The sequence below is a fragment of the Melospiza georgiana genome, chromosome 1 (genome assembly GCF_028018845.1).
Source record: "Melospiza georgiana isolate bMelGeo1 chromosome 1, bMelGeo1.pri, whole genome shotgun sequence".
NCBI lineage: Eukaryota > Metazoa > Chordata > Aves > Passeriformes > Passerellidae > Melospiza > Melospiza georgiana.
Genome location: NC_080430.1, coordinates 89432539 through 89453484, shown reverse-complemented (window position 1 = coordinate 89453484; position 20946 = coordinate 89432539). Strand labels below are relative to the sequence as shown.

General features: G+C 41.6%; 1 protein-coding gene across 2 annotated transcripts in view; it reads left to right on the top strand.

The window, feature by feature from the left end:
• The window catches only part of EPB41L4B (erythrocyte membrane protein band 4.1 like 4B), a 169420-nt gene that overhangs the window by 95042 nt on the left and 53432 nt on the right, over positions 1–20946 (top strand). For both annotated transcript variants that reach the window (XM_058042194.1, XM_058042185.1), the window contains exons 16-18: positions 943–1124; positions 6813–6928; positions 16370–16495. In XM_058042194.1, coding sequence (XP_057898177.1) covers positions 943–1124; positions 6813–6928; positions 16370–16495 — 424 coding nt within the window. The remainder of the gene's footprint in view (positions 1–942; positions 1125–6812; positions 6929–16369; positions 16496–20946) is intronic.

Here is a 20946-nt window from a genome sequence, read left to right as displayed (position 1 = left end):
TATAATTTCTTTAGCATATTTCAAATAGGCAGGGGATTCATCTTTTGTTGAAATGGATTGATTTACTGCAACTACTGTCTAATGCACTACTATAGAATAAGTTAAAACCTTATAAAATTTTTAAGCACTCTTCTGAGGAAAGCACATTCAAATCGTTTGCAATGTCTGTGTAGAATTATCTCAATCTTTTTTCGTTGCTGGAATGGAGAGAAAATATCACTTCTAGAAATTCATTGTAATTTCAAACAATAAACTGAAACAGTATCAGTTAAAGCTAATGAAGAAAAGCAGCACTGTAATTTTTCACCTTTCAGTTAGAGACGATGACTTAAAATGTCAATGTGTCCCCGTTTGCCAGCTATTGCAGATTGATGATAGTTAATCTCCTGACTAAACACATGAAAACCCCCCACCAAGACCCAAACTAGTTATACCAGCACCAGTACAATTCCTTTTTGACCAAGTGCTATTTTTTATGTTGTTATCTGTAAAATGTTTTATTTCCCAAATTTTTCCCTAAGTCAGAATTTTTTTATAGCTATATTGCATCAAAAATGTAGAGACCTGAACATTCTCAGAAATGTAGTCTTACTCTGAGACTGTTCCTTGGTCTGCTCTTTGGACAATTTCACTTTAAAAGAGTTGTTGTTTTCTGCTTGATGATTTTCCTTTCCCAGGAAAGATTCTAGCAGAGATTACATACTGTGTAAAATCAAAAATAGTTCTGATCTTAAAGTCATACAAACAAGCAGAGGCATCCTTTTTTCTCATCACGTCAATCTTGTGGAGATAGAAAACTGTAAAGATTTGGGATAAAAAAACATATTTTATTTACAAAAATGCTGAGCAATTTTTCCCAAGAAAGTTTTCACTCTGTCTCTCCAAAAGTACAATTGGTGCTACTGTTTACTGCTCTAATTTGAAACTGGATTTATTTTGTAGCTATCCGTTGAACAACAGTGATCTGCATCCGTTCAGCATTGAGGAGAATGGTGGGACTCCATACACCACAAAAATGGCTGCAAGGCACCACCACCACCATCGGCATCACCACCACCACGCCAATTACGGTGCCCTTACTCCTGAAACCAAGGACATTGTTTCTGCAGTTCCAAATCCAACCAGTAAGTCCACTGCAGTGATTGTTATTTCAGTGACTGTGCTGCTTTCAGGTCTGTCTCAGGCAAGGAGGCAAAGGAAAGGAAAACAGTGTGCATTTCAGTTTTGCTCCTTGAAGAATGTGCTTCCTGTTATTATTTGCTAGCTTTGTAGCATATACAAATGAGACAAGATTTGCAATTTCCTTGGTTTGCTGCAGGGTTGTGGAATTTGGTGTTAGGTGGGTGTTCCATAGCTGAACAAATACCCCATTAGTCACAGATACTGCCTCTCTAACCACTTTTTGGCACAGGCTCCTTTTTCATTGTTACTATTTCTTTGTATAGTTTCACAAACCTACCCTCATCTGCCATTGTCTTTTGCTGATCTGTCCAGCTGGCCCTCAGCCCTCATTGTTTGGATCTTGTTTTCATGTCTGGGCACAGGCAGCAGAAATTTTGGAGCCCTGGACATACAGCATCTTGCTCTTAGTTTGGGTATTTGGAATAATCGCAAGCTTTAGCAACCAAGACTGGAATATTCTTGCTTCCTTAGTGGAGAAATTTTTGGCTTGTAGAAAGCAACAAGGAGAGAAGCCTATTCACTCCTGATGCAGTCTGGGGGAGTTTGGGTGGAAGTCTCTGCTGCTGAGTGTGTACAGGCACTTTTAAGCGTACAGAGCTTGGCCAAATATTTTACACAGGAACTGGAAGAGAAACATCCCTGTCATTGAGCATTGCTTTCCAGATTTACAATCTCTGCACTCTGCACTGTGTCAGATGCTGAAGCTGTGTAAGAATGTCAGATGATGGGCAAAACAAAATATGATCTATTATATTCCTTGTCTCTAGGAAATTATGAGTTCTTTCCTTGCCCAGTTTTGGCTTTCATAACTGTAAATGACCCTGAGATAGCTATCCATTGTGGAATCGTTCACCCTGGTCAGTTAATCTGATAACTTTCAAAATCCTGAAACCAGGTTCTTGGACTGTACTCGGTGACCCTGACCGTAAGCGGTCCTACCTCAGCAGTATCGCATAGGCATCTATCTGGACAGGCACTTTAACCAGACTTTGTTTGGAAGATCAGAAACATTTTCTTTCCCCAAGAGAGTGCGATAGTTTTGAGGTATTTGCATCTCGGCCCTGCTGTGCAGCCACCGGCACCCCTCAGGAGGGGAATGCGGGCTGTGCCGGTGTGGGGCAGCCTCGGCCCTGTGCGGGCTGTGCCGGTGTGGGGCAGCCCCGGCCCTGTGCGGGCTGTGCCGGTGTGGGGCAGCCCCGGCCCTGTGCGGGCTGTGCCGGTGTGGGGCAGCCCCCGGCCCTGTGCGGGTTGTGCCGGCCCTGTGCGGGCTGTGCCGGTGCGGGGCAGCTCCGGCCCTGTGCGGGCTGTGCCGGTGTGGGGCAGCCCCGGCCCTGTGCGGGCTGTGCCGGTGTGGGGCTGCCCCGGCCCTGCCCGGGCTGTGCCGGCCCTGTGCGGGCTGTGCCAGTGTGGGGCAGCCCCGGCCCTGTGCGGGCTGTGCCGGTGCGGGGCAGCCCTCGGCCCTGTGCGGGCTGTGCCGGCCCTGTGCGGGCTGTGCCGGAGTGGGGCTGCCCCGGCCCTGCCCGGGCTGGGCCTCGGCCCGGCGCTCCCGGGGCCGCCCCGCACGCCGGGCTGGGCGCTGGGGGGATGCTGGCACGGCTGTGCTGGAAAACCTCTCCCGGCTATCAGCCTGGCACCGTGGGAGGCGGTGACCTTTCTGGGGGGTGTGCCAGCCCATATTTTCCTTTCCCAAATTAGAGCTGAAGCATGCCAGGAAATTCATTGAGAGCCAGCTATGCTGCTGCTGTTGAGCGTCCCGAGCCAGAAGGCACTGCCGGCCCTGCTTTCCCCGGCCCCCTCCTCGGGGCTCCCATCCAGCCCCCAGCTCCGTGTCAGGGTCCCCTCCCGGTGCCCCACTTCAGTCCCCACAGTGCTGCTGGTCTCCAGCTCCCCACTGCCCTGCCGTGGGCCCACCCTGTGGGACAGGAGGTAATTAAAGAAACAGCAAAAACCACTTGGCACAGGGTGTTTATTCCAGCACTCTGTCTCCTCTCAGGTCACACAGCTCTCCTGCTTCTCCTTATTGCAGAAACAACCTTAGGAAAAGCCTAGAAGAGCACAAGGGCAAACATCAGGAGCAGTTCTCTTTGTGCTCAGTGAGATGAAACTGGGGCCTGGGAGGCTCCATGTCCTTCCCCAGACATGGGGAGAGTGAGCCCTCTCCCTCAAACTGGCCCTGGTGGTGGGGAGCAGTGTCCCTGGCCTGCCTGGCAGCTGCCATGCTCTGAAGGGGACTTCAGAAGCCAGGGTGTGTATGGCACCTGTTGCTGGAGACAGATTCACCTTTCTCTTCACTTGGTCTGCTGAAGACCGCTCCACACTATTTGATGCAGAAGAAGAGAATCAGTGCTGGTTCTTGCTTAATGCCAGTAGCACCAAATGCCAATTCCCAGTTTCTCTAAGGGAGTGGAAAGGGATGGGACACCTCCAGGGGGAGGCTGTGGTGCAGCTGTGCTGACTGCTCCCAGCTGAGCTGTTCAGGCAGCTGTGCATGCCATGTGCTGGGTGCCTTAATACTGCTGTGCTGCCCCACTGCAACCCATTGCTGATCCTCTGTGGCACCTGTGCATTTCGCTGGAGGTGCAAAGCTGATTTCCCTTGAGAAGCCAGTCCATGGTTATATCTGGCATGTTCATGCTGTGAGAGCAGTGGCAGTCTGGGTAGGAGCACTTCCCTTAAAACAGAATCCGACTTACTCATTTGCTGCTTGGGGTGATGGGTTTAAGTGCCTTTTCAAGGTTGGTGCTCCAGGGACTAGGGTTGGTTTGTTTTTAATGGTTTCATTAAAATGCTGCTCAGGCTATTTCAGCTGAGAAAACTCTTGTAGAGAGCCTGTGGGAAAGGTTCACAGTGCATGTACTGAAATGGTTAGGAGCATGCTGGCCATTGGCTGTTTATGCAGGACATGGCACAGTGTGTGGGCCAAGAAAAAATCAGGCAGAGAGGAAACATATCAGCAGTCTGCCTCAGGAACGTGAGGACATGGGGGACTGATGTCTGGCTCCAGGCTGTGTGGAAAGGCCAGTGCTGGGAAAGTGTTTCTAGGAAGTAAGTGGTCACTAAAATGGGGATGCTCTCAGGAAAGAGGGTGCTTGTGACCAAAATATCTTAAGTGGAAATGCCTGAAGAGCAAAAAGATCTCATGGGCTAAATATGCTGTCCTAGCAGAAACTTCCCCCTAAGGCTGACAGAGGTGACACCAGCACTTAACCTGCCTTGTGCTTTTCCATGGGACCACAGGTGTTTTGTGACTTGTTCCAGTTGCTATGGACTGGACTCATCACTGAGCTCTGAGATGGTTTTGGATTCATCTGAAGTGGAACATGGAGTGACCCACTGATATGTACCCAGCATCAGGCTGAGAGGGAGAAAGCATATGCCTTTCTTCCACTTACATCTATTCTGAGAAATTCCAAAAGTCCAGTGCAATTAGTGGGACATAGGCAGGAGGGAGGGAAACAACAATGTGCCCAGCCAGGGTTCCTTTAAATGCTACTGCATGTTTCCCAGCAAACACACAGCACAGGACTTTGTCACAGAAACAAACAGAAAACAAACCCGGGCCAGATCTGCCTGATTTTTCACATTCCAAGTAATTTGTCTGCTTCAATTACTGGAGGAAGTGAAATCCAGTGAAACAAATCTGACGTGTGTGTTTATGAAGGCAGCTCAGCAGAAGATGTTGTTTTCCTGCATTCAGCCTGATCCTTGTACTCGCAATGCTACACCTCACCTCAAAGCTAACATCACATCTTGTGGTGCAGCACATCTTCCCCCAGCGTATCCCAGAACCCCAGCAACAGCAGAACTCTATGCAACAGCAGTCAGCCTCACAGGGAAGAGAGGGTGAGCTGCTTGCTGAGCCTAATTGGCATGGTAAGGTTGTGCATGGATTTCCAGGTGCACATGAGCAGACTCGCCGGCAGCAGCTGGGGCTATCACTGGGAGCAGATGCCAACACGTATGCAGTGCAGCTCACAGAATTTTTATGACAGAAAATGAGGAATGGGAAGAGGGGACCCAGGTTGCCTCTTGAACTCTGGGCTGAGCTTGCAGGTTATCACTTCAAAAAAAGACATCCTTCACTCCTGAGCAGCTCGCTACAAAAGACCTTGCATAACCCTGAGCAGAGAATGGTCTAACACAGACTGAGTTTCAAGCTGAAAACAGCACTTTGAAAAACCACAGTGCTGCCAGATCCTTCCTTGGAATGAAAGCCTGGGTTTGCCAAGACTTAATGCTGACTCAAGAAATTCATGCCTTTTGTAGGAATTAATTTTTTGCCTTTTCTTTTGTTTGTTTTTGAGGTTGGGTTAAAAAGCTAAACTGGCCTGCTTGCCTTGCAGAGCTCTCCTTTTAAACAATCAAAAAAAAAAAAAACCACCCAGCTTAAAAATCAGTTTAAAATCATAGCAAACTTGAATAATTTAAATAAGGCACTTCCTCCCCTTTATTTTCTTTCTTAGGAGGAAATTAGAATGATTTTGTTTCTTAAAAAAAACTGCCCATCATCATGTCTGATTTTATGGCTGTGTTAATTTATTCCCAGTTTCACTGTCTCATATGCACAGAAGCAGCTGTGATGTGAGAAATGCTGAACTCTGGCAACACTAACTTGTGATGAAAGACCACCAAGAGGAGGTCAATGATGATATTGTAACCCTTTCTAGGACATTATTACCTCAGGGTCTGATAATGTTTCGCTAACACCAAAAAAACAGCTTTTCACTTATATCCCTCTAAGCTGGTTTTTGCAATTTGTATCTAGTCAGCAAAGCCCTTAATGTATATTTAAACAGCTGTAGAATTAGATCTCGAGTGAGTAATATTTAATATTCTTAGGACAGCTTAAGAACCTGATCCAAACCAAACTGCAGTCAGTGCAAGGTTTTTATTGATTTCAGTAGGCTTTGAATCAGACTCTACAGAACTGGATTGTTCCCAACTGTTATTATCTAGAATCCATGGCAAGAAGAAATATGGGAGGACACAGAAATTCGCTAAATCATCACATTATGAAGGTTTTTTTTCTCAGAGTACTTGCAAATATATATATATATATGCCACAGCATCCCCAAGATGATGACAGAGACCTTTTAGGGCGGTCTGAAAAAGTATTTTTTCCTTGTCTTTCTGTGTCAGTGGCTTGCTCAAAATCTCTGTTGACAAAGCACAGCAAATTCCTGACAACAGTCTTAAAGAGGCTGGCATATAAATAAAGATGTCTGAGAGAAGCCAAAAGCTATACTCTGATCTCTTTACACATCACATGTTTTGAGAGTGGCACCTTGGCTGCATAAATAATCCCTCTGGTGTCAACTAAGTTTTAGAATATAGAGGGGGTAGAGGCGGCGGGGAGGTAAGGAGAGAAATATCTAGCCCAAAGCTGGCAAAAGCTCTGCTGAAATGAAAGGATGGGTGAGAAGGAGGAGGGGGAGGAATTGTTTGCTAAATAGAAGAAGGAAAAATGACCCAACAGGCATAATTATGAAACATTTTAGAGGGTCTTACAGAGAAGATGCTTTGCCAACCGCCGTCTCTTCAAATGCAGTTGAGTGTCTTGCTCTGAAGTTCTTGTGTAGCCTCCCTTCAGACTGTCTCTTTATCTTTCTTTCTTTTGGACATCCTTTTAGAACTGAGCTCAGGACTTCCCCTTCTTTATGATGAAACTTCTCATCTGAAGAAAATAGAAACGGAGAGTGTGAAGGTAGTTGGACCATGGCCAGCCCTGCACGTCAGCATGAACAAGGTATAGCATATACATATATTCTTTTACATATACATGCCAGAGCACCTTTGTCACTTCATATTCAAAAGCTGCTGCTTTTTCACCTCCAATTCAAATCAACATGCATCTTCAACTGGCTTGCTTTTTAATCACCTCTCACCATCTTCTTATGGGACTGGGATTTGATTTTTAGATTTAGCATTTCAATCAGCTTTGCCTTTTAAAATTTCAGAAGCTGCTGCAACAATGTTATGCTATAGTTTTAGTTTAGTTGTGAAGAGTTAGTCATCTAGGCAGCCCAGAGCTGTAAAAAAATAACAACACTTTAAGTGATAAAAAAAATCTTGTTTTTCTACATGAGGAGTCCGTGTTATGCCATAAACTCCCCCTGGCATCTGATGTTAGTGGGTGTTTTATGAGACAGTTTTTGCAGGGGTGGCCAAACAGCCATGTCCTGCTGTTTCTGCCAGAGATCAGCAAGTCAGTGGCTCCTCATATCCATGTGAGGATAAATCCACTGTGCCTGAACTGGGATCCCTTGATCTGAATCTGGACCAGGATCTCTGGTTTGCAACCACGCAGGTCCTGAGCTGGACCCTGTGAAGTCAATGAGAGAATTGCCACTGTCTTCAAAAGAGGTGGGTCCTGGCCCCCAGTGACTCTGTACAGACCTTTTAAAAGAAAAGTGGTGTTTTGAGAGTTTTTTTGTCAGCTTGAGGAAGAACTCAACTAAATTATTTTAACTTGGTTTTGCAAACAGCCTTTTGTTATTGATATTGCTTCCAAAAGTGTTAGGGAAATTAAAATCCAAGGAAACATGACCAAGTGTACCAAAAATATAAGCACAAAGGGACTGTACATCTATATAGCAGAATCTTTCTTTTCTCTGGATGAGAGATTCCAGGAGATGGAAGTCAAGGCTAAAAATCAGTGAGCCAGGTGTTTCTAATGAGACAATTAAAAACTGGAATTTTTTTTCAACATTACAGTTAATTGAATTTATTCTTTAATGGACGGGATTTACTATCGTTAAGACTTCCTTGAACCATGTTCAGTGTTTGTCATGGGATTGTGGTGTAGTTCAGCTATGGACTGCAGTCCTTATGCCTTATTAATGTAGTCATGAGGTAATTACCTGTGTCATGATTTTTGGAGATCTCTCAATGAACAGAGGAAAGTGGAATATTTTAGACTTTCTCCCAAATCTATTTGGTTTTCACCTGTAAGGGGTTCTAATTTTATCTGGCTCAAGTGGGAATTAAAAAGATAAGTCATAAAGTCAACAAACTGGGATGAAATGGGAAAGTAGTCACCTTTCATTCCTATGTGCATTTCTCAAGTTCATCTTCTAGAAATATTCTCAACTGGTAATAAGTGCAGCTTTTTATAGGCAAAGCTTGTTAGGCACTGACATAGTTTGCAAAAGGAAAATTCTCCATCACAGACTCATCCAATGAATACCCAGGAGCTGTGAGAGGACGGACTTGTGTAGTTCAGATGTGACTACTGATGCTCCATCTGAATCCCAGCAGAGAACATTCACTCGGATGTAATGTCCAAAACATGCTTTAAAGGACTGTCCTACACTACTGAGCTCACTGAGAGCTGAGTTTGTCATATTTAAAGGGCCAAAGTGAGAGGACTCCCTCCACATTGACCACAGTGCACAATTGGACAAACCAATCTGACCTGTGCTGCGCAAAAGGTTCAAAGATGTGATCTTAATGGTACCCCTGTGATCCTGTGATTTCAAAATGAGTAGATTCATGTTCTGTTTTCCTAAACTGAAAGCTTAAAACACTTTGGTCCTGTATCCCACCATACTGTGAAAGTAATCCAAATATTGTACCTGCAGCTTCTGCCTGATCTCTGATCCTCTTGCTCATTCATATTCACTGCAAGTCTGTGGAGGGAGGACTCAGCTCTTTTATAATTAAAGGTTTTCTTTGGCTTGTCCTCACAGCTCTAGAATCTTGTCCACAGTCAGATGGATTATTTATTTAAGGACTAATTAGCAGAACCCAGTATCATAACAAGTCAGAGCTTCACAATAAATGCAGCTGCACACTAAATGCAGCCTGTGTCTGCTGTGATGAGTCTGCCATCAGTCAAAGTTTAGCTGATGAAAAAGTCTTATAATGAGCACCAAGAGCTGCTAAATGCTTCTGTTTCTGGCAGAAACTCAGCAAAAGGCAAGACTAGAGACATAGGCTGTCTAATGAAAACCTTCCCCTGGCAGTCATAGAGGGTTTGGGTTTAAGAACTGGGCAGCATTCCCATGAACAGCAGCTACCATGTGAATGCAAAAGAGGCCAGCCCTTCAAAATTTATTAAAATTACTGGTTTTAGCAATCTGAAAATTGTACATACTCTTGAAACTGGCCCAGAGTCACCACTGGAAAGCATTTCAGTGATCCAGCCCTACATTACGAGCTATGGGGTGTGACCAACAAATCATTCTGAAGTTCTTTTGGCCTTTCGTTTGTGGTTTCTTCAAGCACCATTGTCTGACCTAGATTCTGGTGAAATGTGTATACAGAGCTCACAAAGCTAGAACAAACAAACCACAGGTCTCTGAGCTCTGAGCAGAGCCTGGAATTGCCTCATCAAATGATTTCTCCAGTGAAAGAGAGAGACATGCTGCAAATATTGGGCTGAAATGCCATAGAGCACTGCCCAGCAGAAAGGCAACAAGGCAGGTTAGACCAGGTTGAACAACTCCAAAATGCGACAAGAATTTTTAACTGAGAGTGAGGCCTTCAAAGTTCCTTTGGTTATGGTAGTTAGCTAGCTACTCAGTCCAGCAGCAAACAGGTTTTTATGAGTGTTCAATGTGTCTAGTTTCTGGCAAAAAAATGAAGTTTTAACTCCTCTCCTGCACCACTCCATTGATTTCTGGTCTACTAAGTGCTTTTATGGCCTACTCTTGCATCCTCCAAAATATTATGCTTAAATAAAACCACTGAAGCTTTTACAAAGCTGTTTCATTTACTCTATTTCTGATTTAAAAAAAAAAGGTATGATTCCCACAACTGTTGTGGAGTCCCAGTTTTCACTCCCTCCCTTCTTGTTGCTAATTGTTATTTTTTTCAAGCAAAGTGCTTTCAGGCTGGAATTTGTCAGGCTTAATAATCGACCCATAGGAGAATTAGCAAGAAATTGGGTAAATTAGATTCTGCAGTTAATTAATTTGATTGTCTGCTACAACAAACTTTGTCTCATGGGAATGATGAATGGATGTGTCCAAACTCTTTTCCAGAGCTGTTTGGTATGGTGTGCGTGTCTGTCCACCTTCTGAATGATGAAAGTCTGATTCAACTTGTGTTCCAATGCCCTTTGGTGCTAGCAGACTCCTTTATCTCCAAGACAGACAATCTCAAGTGTTGTAGCTGTGGATGTATTTCTGATTTTCTTCTTGGAAGCCTTTCATTAGAAAAATATATTCTCCCATCCCCTGTTGCTTTGTGTGTGTGTGTGTGTGTGTGTGTTTATGATGTGAAGCCAAGAATGTATTGTTAGCATTTCTGAAATCTCGGGAGTCTAGTAATTATTAGCTCAGCTGTAATTATGGCATAAAAATTAGGAATAATAATACATTTCAAATTGTTTCTACCTCTTTTCCTGGTGTCAGGCTCACCCTTTCACTTCACCTATGGGTCCTAAGGTTGGTGATTTCATTTTGATGGGGTCAGAGGGGGAATTATGATGGTCATAGAATCATGGAAACATTTAGGTTGCAAAAGACCTTTCAGACCATTGTGTCCATCTGTTAAGCCAGCAATGCCAAGTCCAACACTAAACCATGTCCTTCAGTGCCACATCTACATGTCTTTTAAATACCTCATGGGATGGTGACTCAAACACTTCCCTGGGCAGCCTGTTCCAATGTTCTATCCAGGCATGTTCATGTTTTCTTGTTTCTCCTCAATACAATAGGAGTCTATATAATAAAAGTCTACAATATACTTTGGGTCCTTTTGTATGTTTTCATATAAGCTTTTTCATTTTGCTCTTTCTTCAATGGTCTACATCTTTGCATTACACCTGAATTTACTGTACATGGTGGCTTTTACATATATATGCTATATATTATGTCTTCACTCTCTTTATTACCCCTAAACCCAATTTTGTCCAGGTTCAGGTCTGCACTTTAACTGGCCATTGGTGAGTTCTTTACAGTCTTGGGTCCCCAGTGCCAGACTGTGCACTTTGCCCTACCACTCCATATCAGCACTCTTCTAGACCATGTCCTGTGTCTTCCCTTCTCAAAGCCCCTGTTTTCATATCAGCCCTACATTGTTTTAAACTACATGATTGTGTTAGAGTCCTAAATACCTTATTCTACAAAGGACACTGGTGTTTTTTATATAAAATTATTGTTGCTACAGCTAAACTTAGTAGAACAAAGCTGCAGGCAGATTGAGAAAGGTTCAGAGAGAGCTAGCCAGATGAGCCTTAACATCTTTGCAAACTCTGCTCAGAACTTATGGCCTTTTGCTAGCAGGGCAAAAGTATCTTATAGGACTGCCCTGTTGCACAGATTGTCTGCTTCCAAATGACACCACCTGCAAAAATCTGTGGAACTACCTGCTTCCTGCATAACAACAATGTCCAAAGCCACTGAGGTTTCAGAAATCATTTTTAGTTTAAGAAAACTCACCAAATGAAACCCACCTTTGTGATGTACCTGAGACTCTTCTGTGTGGTGCACACATCAGAGGGTATATCCAGGAAAAAAGGCTGCCATGGTCCTCTGAGACTGTCATGCTGCTAGCAGTGACAGAAGTAGGATTTATTAACATTGAGCAATAGCATTTTATAAAATAAATTTTATACCAAGAATTAAAGAAGTTTACCCCAAGGATATAAGCATAACAAGACTTATTGGGAGTTATATTTTTCATTAGACCAAGTAGTAGCTAACCTCAGGAAAATATTCTGTGTCTGACAGTGTAATGATTGGTTTGTTTATTTGTTTTTTCAATTGTACTTTTTTTTCTAATGAAGAACATGCAGTTTCTGCTTGTAAACTTTACCTCAAATAAGAGTAACACATAATTGTACAGGTCTTATCATTGTGGTATCTGTTCATAATTGGTGTTAGCTGTCACATGGTTAAAAGCAATAAATTTTCTTGTGAAAAAGGGGCAAAAGAGTCTGTAGATTTCCATGCACATTTGCAGATGTAGTTGAGTCCCAGGAAATCTCAGTTAGCTAATGTGATTTCGGAACCTATATATTTGTGTTGTCTTTGTTAAAATTTTACCTCCCACTAGTAGTGATGACTAGTGACAAAAATAGACCTGCATTCCTAAAGAAAATATTCATTCCATTCTTCAGTTATCTCCAGTTAAATACATGTTTTAAACATGTTGTTTGTCTAAGAAGAGGCTATCAATAAATTCACAGAGGCACAAGATCATGAATCTTGCCTTTGGTACAAAGTTTGATGCAGAACAAAGCATGAACCTTTTAAAGCAGAGCTTGGAAATGTTATCTACAGGAGTGGTATCGCTATGTTTCTTGTAGCTATTTTTATATTCTGTATGTGTACTTAATATTCACTTAGCTTTGCAAACCAAAGCGAGTGTCATCATTATCTGACACTCTACAAATCTGCCTTCAGTTCTAGTATCAGCAAATGTAATTGAATTCAAAGTAAATGTTTGGGAGGAGAAAAAGCAAATGAAAGACTTCAGTTACAAAAAGAAAAAAATGCCTCTAATTTTATATGTGTATATATCTGAGCTTGTTTGACTTTTTCCATTTAAATGCAATTTTCCAGTGTTCTATTTCCATGGAAAAATAAAATTCTGCATTGGTGGTGAAAAAAATGTAAACACATTGCTGTTATTGAGATCAGCAGAATTGGACATGGAAAACTGGAGATTTATCAGGAATCCTAATGGGTTTTTTCTTAATTTCTAAACCTTTTATGATGAGTTTAAGTTGCAATTCTAAGCAAGAATATTCTCTCTTTCAAATGCCAGTTTGACTCTAGGACTTTCACTTGAAAGGGGCATCTAAGATTCTTTTGAATTGTGTAATAAAAAATTATAAAATAAGAAGTTTCATTAACATCCTACCATGCTTAGCATTGTAATAATTTCCAAATACAATACTCTGAGTGTATAAATTAAAACAAAATGTTAATAACTGCCAGCCTGGCTCAATAGATGAATAGCTGCTCTCTTTTTGCTGCGAGCAGTGAGGATTCTGGAAATATAAAATTTATTTATTATACAGCAAAATAAAGTAGAATACAGCTTTCATCCTTGTAGCAATACTCTGTGGAGATTCCTAATGCAGACAGGTTTTAGATCTTTGATTTTCTTACAAACTAGTGAAATGAATCACAGAAGATTCTGCAGGCACTTTTGTAGCCGTGAAATATTTTTTTTTATATTCTTGATGACAGTTATACTTTAGGAATTAAACAGGGAGATGAAGGAGCTTGTATGTAAAGATTAGTGGCATTAGGGAAAAATAGGAGCTTATATAGATGCTTAGAAGAGCTAATAGTCTGCAATAAGGAGATGCTGCTTTGTTCTGTGATTAAAGTTTACTTTTCATCTGGATCCTCAGCGCCGCTGACTCTGTGTGTAACAGTCTCAGCTAATCAGCTGTGGGAGAGCAGAATTCAGCAATGATTCAGGATGTGCTTTTCTGTGGCAGAAAAGACGGCCACTGCCAAGGCAGGCAGGCAAAGAAGCCTTTGACATGTGTTCAGAAGCTGAAGAAGGCCTGGGCCAGGCCAAGTATTGCCGTGCCCCGTGTGTGGTTTGTGTGCAGTTGACATTTCCACTGGGGCAGGGGGACACGGTGGCCTTTGGCTGCTGGCTCAGCGGCTGCTGAGCAGGATGAGGCCGAGCAGCAATTGCAGCGGTGTCTGCTCTTCATGTCTGACCAGTTGCCAAAGGTGCTGCTGCTCCTGATGCAGTGCAAGCAAAGCAAGTTTTGCTTGCCTGAAGGTGAAACCCTTAAAGTGTCACCCAAACAAGGACTAAAGCAGAACTGAATATCCAGCGCTGGCTTCTGAGAAGTGTGCACCTTCTAGCAGCAGCTTTCTCTTTCAGCCAGGTCAGCCACCCTCAGTATTTGGACCTCTCAAGAATCTCAATGTGGGACTTGCACATCAGATCTCACACTGGGGATCTCCGTTAAATGGAGTCATCTGCACAATACTGAATACAGCAGGAGATTTAGATCTTTTGAGGATTCCCAGCTATAGGGCAGCCCTGGGAGTTTTTATCTTCCTCTTGGTCAATGTGGGAAAATTGGGCAGTGGAAGAAGAACAATAGAACTGAAAAACATCTATATCCACCTGAATAACCCACCAGAGGGATGGGACTTGGGAACATTTCTTGTTATGAAACAAGCTTGTCTCCTGAACAAGCCTCAATTGCCTTGGCACAGCAAGTAAAATACCATTGTCTATTATTGCTTGACTGAAATGTTATTTAATTAATTAGTATACAGTGTTCAAAGGTGAGATTTTGCATGGCCTTTAGAAATGCCACTGTTTAATGTGTTGTTTTTTCAGCTGTTAGAAATCAATACACATGAGCGTTGGCAGTGATAACAGCCTTTTTGAAATGGGTTCACTTTGTCTACCAAGAATATCAGTGAAGTAAAAGCTGTGCTTTCTTTACAAATAATTTTGTCCTTTTGATTATCTCCCCTTCTCATCTTCACAAGTATCCTAGAAAATACATCTATGGCAATCAAATATTTCATGTTTGGGTTTAGTGCATTGGTTTTATTCCATATGCTTGCTGAACTACTATTTTAATCAAGACTGAATAGATGACTGCAGTTCCATAAGTTGCTCCAGCTAGACACTGTCACTTTTCATTTTATGTATTTTCTTTTTCCCTTAGGAGGAGACTGAGGAGAATGGGAAGTCCAAATATATCTTCCTCTAAAAAAAGTAAATGTAGCTTGACAAATAAACATGTAAGAATTATTAGAAATTTGGCAGAGAAAAAAAAATCTCATGACGAGCAGTCCTTTACCAGACAGCTATTCAAAATCATACCTGGCAGCTATGGAATTTTGGATGCAGAAGGCTGCTAGACCAACTTTGCTTACACATATATATCTTGCAGTCTCAACAGAGCCTGCTAAGGTCTGGCTCTTTCCCTCCCCAGTGTTTGCTGAACAGTTTCCTCAGGCAACACAATTGCTTTTGTGACTTGCTCCACTTGCAGAAAGTGTTCCCCAAATCTTTATATTCCCATTTGTCTGTGCTTGCTCGAGGAAAGAGTCTGTAAGGTTGTAGTTACCATCAGCCAGTGGCATGCCAAGGGGGAGGATAGAAGGAAGGATAAAGGAGACAGATTTTGAAGTTAAAGGGCTAATCACATGGTAATTTCACTAGCAAAAAAAATGATTGGTTCTGTCTTGAAATACTTGGCAGAGGTGAACCTTGAGGATCACTGGACCTGGTGTACTGATTCATTATACCTGTTGTGGCTGAAATCTGAATGACAGCATTATATATCTGCTCTGTCTGGGTGTATACAACCACTCACCCTTCTCAGCCAGGAGAGCAGAAAATGAATGCACAGTCTGGGCTGTTACTCATCTCTAATTCAGATGTCACTTCCAGGGAGAATAGGAAAGTTTGCAATGGCTGTTATGCCATAGCCCAATTATTCTCTAAAAATATGTGCCATATTGCAGTTGCATTGTTTAAGAGTTCTTGTTTACAATCCTGGTCTCACCATACTCTCTTTGTTGATACATTATTCTTACATTGTCTTTTTGTTTTCCTTTTCTGCATGAGAAGTTTATTAATGTGGCATTTCTGCTGGACATAGTTGTGTTCAAGGCACAGAACCTTGAGGTCATGTTTGACCAGGGCACTACACTAGCTACCCTGAGGCCAAAATTTCTGATTCGGATCACTGCGGAGGTAAAGGATTGATATCAGGTGGAAACAGCATGAGCAATCTTTAAAGTTCCTTGGTTTTCCTTTTCCTTCTGATGAAGGAGATTTTGCTTGGCTTGCAATTAAGTGGAGATTCCTTCACATTTCTCTGGTTAAACTTGCAAAGCTTTGCATTTTAAGGGTGGTGTAAAAAGCCAGTGTTCATTATAATTGTGCTGTTTTCTCTTCTGCCTTCTGTGGGATATTTTGAGACAATGTTTTGTTTCCTTGGTCTGATCACAGGTTTGCACAACCACTCCAGGGCCTGGCTGGGCTTTTTTAGTGTATCTTCATTCCACATCATTTTTTTGCTTCTATTACTCAGGCTTCCCTGGGGCTATTCTTGTCTTGAACATAGTATCAAGTCATTAAATATTTTGAAATCTTCTAAGATATATCTTTCAGAGTATGAATATGGAAGTTTTAGCCAATATTGCTGAATCAAGTTATTACAAGTAAAAATTTAATCTTTGATAATTTTATGAACTTATCTTTCTAATGTACGTCACTGCTTTTTTAATAAATTCAGGTTGAAGACAAGAAGGTATCAGAAAAACCTCTTCATGCGCCTGTGTCACCTTCATCTGTACCTGACCATTTGAAGTGCAACATCCTCAAAGCTCAAGTGGAAGCTGCTTTTAGAGTAGGTGCCCAGGTAATCTGAGTTTAATACTCTGTTTTTTTAGTTGTTGCATAGCTTTCACCAGTTCTCCAAAATCCCATCATTCCTCCTGAGGAAGCATGTAATTTTTAGTCAAGTATGCACATTGACATAGCGTTCTCCAGCTGCTCTGCAGTTTCTTCAGGTAACTCAAAATGATTGATATGGTGGAAGTAGGAAATTTATCCTAACTGACATGATTAATACAGCCAGGAGAGGCTGAGAAAATAGGAAAGATGGCCTCAGGAAATCTCTGTTTTGTCACTCTAGCTTTTAGTTACTTTATAGCTTAGAAAGAGTAACCTCTGGAGTTTGCTGAGGCTACCCACTACTCATGGAAACTGGGTTTAAGATTGTTCTAATGATAATATCTATATATCCAAATTCAAGCCTTATTTCAGGGGATGATCTTTAGATACCTGAGTGTGAAATATTAGCTAGTCTTTTGCTTTCCTACTTGTTTGTGTGCTTTTAACTAAATTTTAAGCTTCTATTTTCACTGCTTGGTTAATGTTTACATTAGATTCATCCTCTTTCAAAAATACTCTTTTAATAATGCCATACCACTGAAAACTGATGCTAAATAGCATGACTGTAAAAAGTTATTTTCCCAGTCAGAGGCTGAAACCTAAAATGTGGGATTCTTCTTAATTGAAATTTGTGGACAAAAAAATAATGTCATCAGTGCCAAAAAATAAAACCAAATACAAAGTTTTAGGAAGGAAAAAAGAGGTAAAAGATTTTTATAATGTTATCCCAAGTTCCTGTGGTATACTTGAGCACACTATTCTCTTTGAATACAAATTATGTTGGTATTTCCATTGCTTTGTTTCTTTTCACAATAATGTACCAGGTCAACTTGCCCTGCAAAGGACTTGGTTAACAATCAGCTTTGTGTATTTGTTGTTCCCGGCAGATCTTTCACTTGAGAGCTGTATTACATCTGGTCTAGATAGATTTAAGTAAGCATCAAAATTTTATTATTCTCACTGCCTTAGATTTCAATAGCAGAAAGCATAAATTTGGCAGCATAAAAGGAGGAAGGAGTTGTTTGGGTGATTCTTTTGTCTTTTCATTTTTGCTTAAAGCAGTTCTCTCACCTCTCTGAACTCTGTGTTTTATCAACTATGTTTTATGCAGCATATTTCTGCCCTTGGGTTTACCTTCTGTTTTTCCTGTGTGTTTTTTCTACAGGATGTCATGGTATACTTCTCATATTTGTGTTTCCTCCTGAAAATGCTTAATGGTCATGTTTGACTGGCTAGTTAAAGGCTGAAAGCAGTGTGTGCTGCTGCATTCAGAATACATTATTAGGGCAAGATAGGAAATGTGCTTAACGTATGCATCTCTCAATTGACCTGCTCTGCCTTAATTTTTCAGTCTGAGGCTTTCCAAGAGAAAGCATCCTGGGTTGCTTTTTCTGCCATAACCATATTCTTTAGCTGTTGTTGTGTTGTAAATAATTTTCACAGCAAATTGAGCATTCCTCTTTTCCTTCTTGTCTGTGTTGTTTTTCACAAGGCTTTAAAAATCAAATTGGATTAAGTAGATATCTGTGGACTTGGCCTTAATGAAAAAAATCTTATTTCAGGGGAAGGAAGGTAAAGAAGACTGTTGCAGCATAGCAAATATTGTGGGAAAATAATGGCATAAGGTTCAGTTTGAAATCCCTGAAAATTTCACTGCTAACAAAGTGTGGCTTAAGATTTATAGCCAGTAAAATAGGAAGTCATCTTAATCTTAGAAATCCTCATTCAACTGCCTGCTTAGCCACAAAATTGCCTGTGTAACTAGAGATGAGCTCTTTTGCATTTGAGCTCCCTTCCTGTCAATTATAAAATATCTGATACATTGCAAAATAAGCAGGCAGAGCCCAGGCAGTGATCAGCTGTTACAGTAAGAAGCTGTGGCTACACAAGCACTGAGAAGGGTAGGAAAAATGGTCATGGTGAAGGTGCCAGTGGAAACACAACATTTATCTTCTGGAAGGCGGGAGAAGGGAAGGCTGCTACAGGAGGACCCGACAAACACCTTTATGGTATTAGATACCATAAATCCACCCAGTTGTCTTCTCTACCTGCCCCCTGCCCTCCAGACAATTAGCTGAATACCAGTAGCTGAGCCATTTCCCAGTGGCAGTTCAGTCATCTTCTGGGAAAAGTGAGCTGGGGTGGAATTACAGTGCTGAGAGACACAGCATCCTTTTGAGGGAGCAGATAAGGAATAATTTTCTTCATGGAAGACAACTACTTTACTCCATATATTCCCCCAGGGCTGTGATCCTGCCCCTCTTTGACCCCATGTGACATATATTGCTGCTCAGTATATCTGGAGGACTAATGATGTTATCCTCTGCCCAATTCTATCTTTTGATGCCAGTTCCATATTATATCCCTGAGAAGTCTTGCCTTCTGGCCTTATTCTTAACACTCCAATTTCTCATCTCTTCTTTTTTGTACTGTCATATTTCAATTTACTAGGCAGCCAGAGCAAGAGGTATACCTAGGATCTGTAAGGCACAGCCTATATTCCTTGAGTTGTAAAGCAAGGCAGTCTTACTTTTCCTCATGTAGATCACAGTTAATCCCATATTTCATGATGGCACAAAAAAATAGAAAAAAAGGGGGAAAAAAGGAGAATTTACTCCTCTAGTTTGTAAAAGGAAGAAAGAAACACTCTGTCTTATACACTTCGGTGTTTGAAAGGAAATGTTCTAAGGTCCCCAAAAAATCTATGGTCTAACTCATTCTTTTTGAAACTTCATGGGGCATCTTCATTATATGGTTAGGTTTAAAAGCATGAGAAAAATATTGGTGCACTGTAGGATCACATCCAAAATTAACAAACTGTCGCTTGAAGTATTTGTAACAGCTCTCCCTGCAAGCAGTAGGAATATTTTCAATACCATATGCTACTAACATCAGGATGTGACAAGTTTATGAAAGCACCTCCTGCATGTAGTAGAAGAAGAAGCTGTTCCTTGTTAATTCAGAGAATTGAGTAAATGTTTGCAAATGGAAAATATAAGTTGGGACAGAAATTTTTTGTAGTTTACTTTTTTTTAAGGCAGCTAGGCACCAACACAAGACAGAGCCTTAGAAATTCCAGTGCTTATGATTTAAAAAATGAAACCAGGGGAAATGTTGCTAGACATTGGAAAATATATCCTGGAATATGATCTCCGTGCTTTTTCATTTCAGAATTGTGCCAAAGAGCTTATCACATTCCTAGGGGACAATACATCTCCCCCAGTTATAGCCCTGAGTTAGAGACAGAAAATTTGTAATGTTATGGTGCTGATCACTTAGCCCTGCTTGTAGTTTAGATTTATAGAGCAGCAGAAAACTAACATGAGTGATGATTGGTTTTTTTAATGTGGTGAAGATGGGAATATTTATGTGCCACTCATCTAAATGTAGAACCAAACTGCAGTGTGCACAGGGATGCTGGAAGCTGGATCTAGGAGCTCACTGCCATGGACATCACAGATGAGAAACGTGAGGAACCCCCATGCAGCTGTGGGAACCTGTGGCTTGCACAGGGCATGCCATACTTACCTGTAGGGCGAGAGCAAATGAGTAATGTTTCACAACACACCTCTCAAACTGTGCCACAGGGATCTGCCACCTTTTAGCTGACAGACTACATGTCACAGTTCCCACATAATTAAGCTCCAGGGGAGCCCTAAACACTGTGAAGCAACTGACATGTCTTTTTTTTTTTTTTTTTTTTTTTTGCATATATTCCAGGCTCTTCATTTGAGAGGTACTCTTATAAAGCTGCAGTAAGGAGCTGTCAGAATACAAAAGACCAGCTCTCCCTAGCATTTAAAACCCCTTTGCAGCTTGCATGAGTCAGTGCTGAAATGCTGTGATTGAGCAGACATAACTTGTTGGTATCAAACAAAGAGTCCCTTTTGCCAAAAAGTTCATGGCCCAAGTGATGAAGGAAAGATACTTGAAGGTTTCAGTTGCTATTTTTATCCATTTTGGCTTTGGACAAACCCTAATTATCCTTAAAATTAAGCACTGGGTCCTGAGCAAATGTACAGCTATCTCAGCAGGGCTTTTTATTTTGGCAGGCAGTGTTCAAGCAGTTTGTCATCCACAAGTGGTGTCTGTATTCTGCACCTGTTATCCAGGCTTTCCTAAATCCTTGGGTTGATGTGTGTCCGGCAGGTTAGCACAGGGAAGGATCCCTTTTCTCACAGATTTCTACTGCAGCTGATTTTTGCATCACTCACATCTTCCTCTTGTCTGCAGACATAGGAAGGCCAAGCTCATTCTGCAAGTACATTTTTGCAGTGCAGTTTATAGAAGACAAATAGAGGTGACATTACTACTGAGCTACATTATGGGTTGTTTGCTGAGAAAAAAAAAAGTGGTGAGAAAAGGTGGTTTGGAGCTTCAGGGTCCTTACAAAAGAGCATACAAAATCCCATTTAT